This window comes from Austrofundulus limnaeus, unplaced genomic scaffold (assembly GCF_001266775.1).
Source record: "Austrofundulus limnaeus strain Quisiro unplaced genomic scaffold, Austrofundulus_limnaeus-1.0 Scaffold767, whole genome shotgun sequence".
Classification (NCBI taxonomy): Eukaryota; Metazoa; Chordata; class Actinopteri; order Cyprinodontiformes; family Rivulidae; genus Austrofundulus; species Austrofundulus limnaeus.
This window is the reverse complement of record NW_013953169.1, coordinates 83,848-90,694: the sequence shown is the minus strand read 5'-3', so window position 1 is coordinate 90,694 and position 6,847 is coordinate 83,848. Positions and strand designations below refer to the sequence as shown.

Genomic DNA, 6,847 nt, shown 5'->3' with positions numbered 1-6,847 from the left:
GACCTCCGTACCAGTTTGTCCATCCTGTTCCTGTCCCTTTTGGTACATCCAGCCCCCCAGCAGACCACTCCATAGAAAAGGGCAGATGCTACCACCGTGTCGTGGAATGGTTTTAACAGAGTCCTGCAGACACCGAAGGGCCTCAGTCTCCTCAGTAGGTGGAGTCGACTCTGGCCCTTCTTATACAGGACGTCTGTGTTTGTAGTCCAGYCCAGYTHGTTGTTGAGGTGAACACCCAGGTACTTGTAAGAGTCCACTGTCTCAATGTCTTTTCCCTGGATGTTCACTGGTGCTGTTGGGCGTGGCTTCCTCCTGAGGTCTATGACCATCTCCTTCGTCTTGCTGGCATTGGTTTGGAGAGTGTTGTTCTCACACCAGCCAACAAAGTCACTGATGACCCCCTGTACTCCTCATCATGCCTGTCTGATATGCATCCAATGATGGCCGTATCATCCGAGAACTTCTGTAGGTGGCAGTGGTCCGAGTTGTACCTGAAGTCTTTGTCTGAAGTTTTTACCTGAAACTTTGTCTTATTCCTTTTAGTTTTTGAGGTCCAGATTTAATAAACTACTGCACAGGTTTAGGATAAAAAGCTACTTATTCAACTAGCTTATAAAAGGAAAAAATTGTGTTGTATTCGGAGGCCTACCTTGTATGTGTGGGAAGTTTGTGAGGTACAGAAAGCCAGTCAGCAGGGTGTTGGAGGTGGTGTCCGTCCCTCCAAGATAAAGATCAAAAGTGATTCTTCTGAGCTGTTCCTCAGAGAAGGAAGAATCGTCTTTCTGAAAAAAATACGGCAAAATAGAAACTATTTCTTTTCATGAAACTTTGGTTTTTATTTTATCAGGCATCTGATTTAAGTCAACATTTTGGTTCCACACCTTCTCCAGTTCATCCAGGTAGCAATCCACAAAATCCTGTGGCTCTCCTGGGGTTCTGCTCTTCTTGTGCTCATTCACAAAATGGGTCGATAAATTCAGAAAAATCTAAAATGCACAGAACTAACTGATGGTTAAGCTGAGAATTGATGATATTAGTTCATGTCTTGCATTTTCAACATTACCTCCATGTTTTTAAAGGCCTTGCTGAAGGGAAGTGGCAGTTTTCGTACCAAAGGTACAGAATCATACAGCTGGGAAGAGATTATCATTATCATCATTACTGCAGATTATATAAACTTTTAACTTTTTACAGTGGTTTGCAAAAGTATTCATACCCCTTGAACTTTTCCATATTTTGTCACATTACAACCACAAACATAAATATATTTCACTGGAATTTAATGNGAAAATTGAAGGTTTAAAGAAGACCATTGATTTTGCTTGTGCAGAAATAAAAAGTATGAAAGAAAAAAGCTCCACCGTAGAAAAGAAAGCTGGCTCAGAGGAAAAATGCACAAATGAATGCCTGCAAAGTATCTGTGATCTGGAGAGATACTCCAGGCGATGGAACTCAAGACTCTGTGGAGTTACTGAGACAGAAAGGGAAAATATACGAGCCAAAGTCATTGAGATCTGTCAAGATGTCCTACCAGAACAGAAGACCGCCTCGGCCTCAAGCATCCATCTGATCCCAAGCCTAGAGGAATAATCTCACAGTTCTCCACACGTGTGTGCAGAGATGCTGTGTGGAAAGCAGCCAAGTTCTCTCGAGTGCTACATGGTAATGGTCTGAAGTTTGCTGAGGATCTCTCAAAAGAAGACAGAGAACACAGGAACAAACTGAGGCCACTGGTCGAGAAGGCCAGAAAAGAGGGTAAAACAGCACACTTTATCAGAGGTCGTGCTTTTGTTAACGGCACTGAAATTAACCCATCTCCCAGCTGGTATAGCTCATCATTATCTTAGGCTGCATCTCCTTTGTTCTTGAGTGAAGTAGCCTACTGCTCTACCTATTTTAAGGCTGGACACTTTAGGTATTGGAAGGAGATTTTTTGATGCAAAGTTCTATGATGTTACTTAACCCTGGTTTTAAATTTATAACTCTGCGGCTGTTGGTTACCTGTAGAGTTGTTTAATCCTTTATTCAAGTGGTTATTTCTTATTTAAGTTATTTTTTTTGTTTTGTTTTCTGAGTTACTATAGTTTCTCTTAATGACAGGGGTTTGATACAGAACTACAAGTGTAAAGCTTTATTTTTATTTGCTAAACAAACTTATTTTATATTTCTCCAAGTATCACACTTTTTACCAGATGACTTAAAGTTTTGGAGGGCACAATGGGGCAAAGAAATGTGGTTATCCCAGGGTACAGAGCGTTCAGCAGGTGTCAGCTATACATGCCTTTAATGGAGAGACACTCAGAATCGGACCCTGCGGGACACCATATTTTTCAGGTGATTGAAAGAAGACTGAACGTTGCCCAGCAGCAGTGGTTACGACGGATCCTGTGAGTTTCAAACCAGGACCACATCCCTAACGAGGAGATCCATCACAGAACAGCCACCCGTCCACTGAACAACATTGTGACAGAGCACAGACTAAGATTTGCTGGACATGTCCTCTGTCAGAAAACAACACGTCTACCGAAAACCACCATCCAGTGGATACCACCATTGGGGAAGAGGAAACAAGGGCGTCCGACAGAATTGGCGCTGTACCTTCTACGAAGACCTCAAGGTCCTGGACTGGACTTTGGTCTGGTCTCTGAAGGTTCTGTTTCTGAACTTTGATTCTTTCTGACCAAAGTGAGCGAGGACATCAAATACACAAACAACTGATAAAAAACCAGGAAGTTAAATCTAACGGGGTGAATCTTCAACTACTTTTAAATATCTGGTATTGTTTTATCTTTTTTTATTTTACAGTTTAGTAAAGAATAACGCTCTTTGGTTTACATTTATTTATATGTTTGACTTATTAACCTGCAGATTTACACAGATCACATTTCAGTGTTGGGTTTCAAGCAATAATTAAAGTAGACACAGCACAGCGGTAACACAATGACCCCCGCACGCACAAATGCACCAGAACTCAGAAGTCTTTATTTCTAATAAATGTCATGCTACTAGGTGCTTCACAAAATTGTAGTGGTTTGGGTGAGGGTCTTTTTTGGGGGGAGGGGGGCACATTGGTGCTCCTATGTTGAACAGTTTCTGAGTTATAATCATTTTTGCATGTCCAGACACCCCCTCTTTGAAAGGAGCCCCCTCCTCAAATATGGGGTCTATTGTAAAACCGTTGGCTGGCGCAGTGTAGGTCAGACTCATCTACAGTCCTGCCAAATTTCATGTTGATTGGTGCAGCCGTTTTTGTGCTACGGTTGACCAAAAATCATGGAAAATAAAACAGTACGAAAACAACGCGACTCCCGCTTACATTTCACGTGCGGGGGTCATAATTATAAAGGATATCATTTATTTTGTATTTTCTTTATCATCACATTTTCAACATTCAAAACACTGGATTTATTTTGTACAAGTAAAAATACGTATTTAATGTGTTCTTCTCTAACAAGACATTTACGATGAATACAAATATTTTATTAAATCTTTCAAACTGACAGAATAATGGACTCGACACACGAGGGGCAACGTCACTCTCTCTCCACACATTTTCTATGGAGCTTGTGTGATGAGGCGACAATCACAGCGAAGCGACCAGCAAAAATCGTGCATGTGAAAATTCGCACTTGTACACATAGATGTGCACAAACAAGCTTACGACGCAACACATGAAAATGGAAAAATGACCAACTTTTGTCGCTGTTACATGGTGTTACAAACAATCAGTGAGGGTTTCATTGACTGATCAATGAGAGGAGAGTATGCTACACACTGCTGTTAGCTAACACTTTCAACAATATTTTTGCTCCGTCAAACTTTCCAATTTTATAAGACACTTCTTGAAGAGATTACAAAAAAGGAGCCATATGGGAATTTGTTGGTGCCAGAGTAAAGTTGTCCAGTAAGTTTTTCCTCATAAAATCTTATCTTGGTGTGCGTTTGTTTTTCAGTATCATTATCATCGCAAGATTTGTTTAGTACACATCTGTAATGCACACCATTCTTTTTATCTCTCCTGACAACCACCAAGAGGCAGTAGAAGAACCAATCAAATTTCGTGAAGACAAGCAACCCGATCAAGAGCGCAACTCACAACGCTGATGTCGCTATCACGCCCTGTGTGTTGGGCTTCACCCCGGTTGTGATGACAGCAGTTAATCGCTGTCATTTCTCACTCCCTGTGTGTCGAGCCCAATACTGATTAGAAAAAGTCCTGAAGAAGGTTTAAAAGAAACCACTTTGAGTTCTTTCATCAGTTTCTGCAGAGCGTCTGCACCTCCTCACTGTTCAGACCTCAGCTGGACCTTCATCCTGTAAGGTTTTGGAGTCAAAATTGCTCCAAAAACTGGAGTGAAGTCTGGTTCTCCAGCATCCTCGGGCCAGATGAACTTAAACTTCCTCAGCAGGGTCACCGTCATGAGGAACAGCTCCATACGAGCCAGACCCTCTCCCAGACACATCCGAGGACCTGAGACACCAGAAAAGGTCATTTCTAGCTGTTTGGTTTCAGTCTCTTTGTTTGATGTGAGTTTACCTGCAGAGAAAGGCATGAAGGCCTCTGGTTTGACAAACTCTCCCTGCTCGTTCAGGAAGTTCTCAGGATTGAACTCGTGAGGGAACTTCCACTGACCCTCCTCATTCAGCACTGAGTCCAGGTTAAGAATAACCATTGTACCCTGAAGGCAACCCCCCAAAATAAGACCATAAAATAAAATTTTTCTCATTTCTTGATGCATTTGGTTGCCAAAGACTTTCCTCTACCTTGGGAATGTCATACCCCAGCAGCTCTGTGTCTTTAGTTGTGCAATGGAAGGTGCTGAGTGGAAGAATGTTGGCAACCCTCTGGACTTCATGGATCACAGCCTGGATGCAGAGAAACATTTTAAACTGCACCTGTCTCGACCTCAAAGGAACGAAAGTATAAAACTATAAAAGCTGCAATTTACTTCTCAGAAACACAACATTCAGGACAATGATCTAAATATTGACTTGTGTTCCTCTACAAAAAACTCTAAAACCATTAAAATCATAATCACCTGTACGTAAGGCATGTTGTGTCTGTCCTCAAAACTGACCCGATCCCTTCCATCCAGAACCTGATCGATCTCCTGCTGACATCGCTCTGATGGGACAGAAAAAAGAAAAACTACACTGAAAATGGGTGAAACAATGCAGACCTATACAATTTAAGTTTATAAGACATCCTCATGTAGAAACATGTCCATGTTTAGATTCTAATTCATCTAGAGTTAAATTTCCAGGGAAGGTTGGAGACATTGAATCCATCTCTTACTTGAGAGGGAAGTTTGAGTATAATTGAGTAAACTTAAGATAAGATAAGATAAAACTTTATTGATCCCACATTTGCACATTACAGCAGCTCAAAACAGGACAGGGTGAGATAGAATAAAGAAAGATGAGTAAAAGAAAAACAAAAAACTATACTCGCGACATATAACAATGTACATATATCTAGTACAGTACATAATGAATATATATGCAGGTGCATATTACTGATGCCAGTGAAGGTGAATTGTCCAAGTGACTGATGACATCATAATGTGTTATACAGTCTGACTGATGACATCATGATGTGTTATACAGTCTGACTGATGATATCATGATGTGTTATACAGTCTGACTGATGACATCATGATGTGTTATACAGTCTGACTGATGACATAATGTGTTATACAGTCTAACTGATGATATCATGATGTGTTATACAGTCTAACTGATGACATCATGTGTTATACAGTCTAACTGATGACATCATGATNTCCAGTGAAATATATTTATGTTTGTGGTTGTAATGTGACAAAATATGGAAAAGTTCAAGGGGTATGAATACTTTTGCAAACCACTGTAAATACAGAATATCACCATACCATGGCCCAAGGCCCGTTGACCATTTTATTCAACTCTGTGAAACACCGGACAACCACTCTGATGGTCTCATCATCGTACTCATAACGGGTCCCAAACAGAACCTTACAGATGATGTTTGAGGCTGCGTAATGAAACATCACCTGAGGACTCAGAGTTTTACCTGTAAACAATAAGAAAAAGATGAGAACATCACACCAACAGCAGAGTCCAGAGTTTAATTAATTTCATACAGATTACGTACCGACACTCTTTTCTAGTGTTTTAACTGTGAACTGAATCTCTTCATGAATTCTCTCCTCCATGGATTTCTTCCCCAGACCTAAGTTTCTCAGAGTCATTAGAGAGAAACGACGATGGTCCCTCCAAACAGGCCCGTAATCCACCAGAATCACTCCTGAAACCAGCCGAGCAAAGAAAAAAAGGAACGCTTTAAAACCAAACCCTCCACTCAGTGTTTGTGGACATACAGTACCGAGATCAGAGGGTCCAGTAAACTGATGTGTTTACACAGAAAAAGTAATTAGTCTGACCATCCTGCAAAGTGACTCATCTCAGCCTCATTTATCCAGCATCTGGTTCTTTCAGTCATAATCCAAACTTCATGACCGCATGGTTTGAACACAGACCAGTAAACTAAGTGTAACCTCTATAATGGTTTTCTGTTTTAAATAACTGAATTTCAAAGTCTAGGTTCTGAAGGAGCCCACCACAACACTGGATGCCATTGACCACAAAAACAAGGTTTTAAGGGAGAAAGTTTAACTGTACTGAAGTCAAAAACAAACAAATAAATAAATCAATACAATTTGTTAAATGCTGGTGAAGATTCTCAGTTATCCAGGTCATGATCAATCAAAAAAAGTGTTAAAAACAAAACAACAGGACTTTCAGTTCTAAAGTTGAAGACGTTTCGCTTCCCATCCAGGAAGACCTTTGAACTCGAACTGTCTGGGTG

General features: G+C 40.7%; 2 protein-coding genes across 3 annotated transcripts in view; both read right to left on the bottom strand.

Moving 5' to 3' along the window:
* LOC106532431 (cytochrome P450 2F2) overlaps window positions 1–6,847 on the bottom strand; it is a gene marked incomplete at its 5' end in the record, with an annotated part of 56,136 nt that overhangs the window by 14,388 nt on the left and 34,901 nt on the right. Inside the window, 1 exon segment of the mRNA XM_014028475.1 lies at window positions 4,765–4,866. Coding sequence (XP_013883929.1) covers window positions 4,765–4,866 — 102 coding nt within the window.
* Window positions 591–6,847, bottom strand: part of LOC106532433 (cytochrome P450 2F2) — an 11,341-nt gene continuing 5,084 nt past the window's right edge. The window contains exons 3-7 of one of the 2 annotated variants that reach the window (XM_014028478.1): window positions 6,134–6,286; window positions 5,892–6,052; window positions 1,064–1,132; window positions 882–986; window positions 591–782 (exon numbers count right to left, since the gene is read on the bottom strand). In XM_014028478.1, the coding sequence (XP_013883932.1) occupies window positions 606–782; window positions 882–986; window positions 1,064–1,132; window positions 5,892–6,052; window positions 6,134–6,286 (665 nt within the window). In that variant the 3' untranslated portion in view covers window positions 591–605. Of the gene's footprint in view, window positions 783–881; window positions 1,002–1,063; window positions 1,133–5,891; window positions 6,053–6,133; window positions 6,287–6,847 lie in introns of those variants that run through there. The other variant, XM_014028479.1, reaches the window with a different exon arrangement.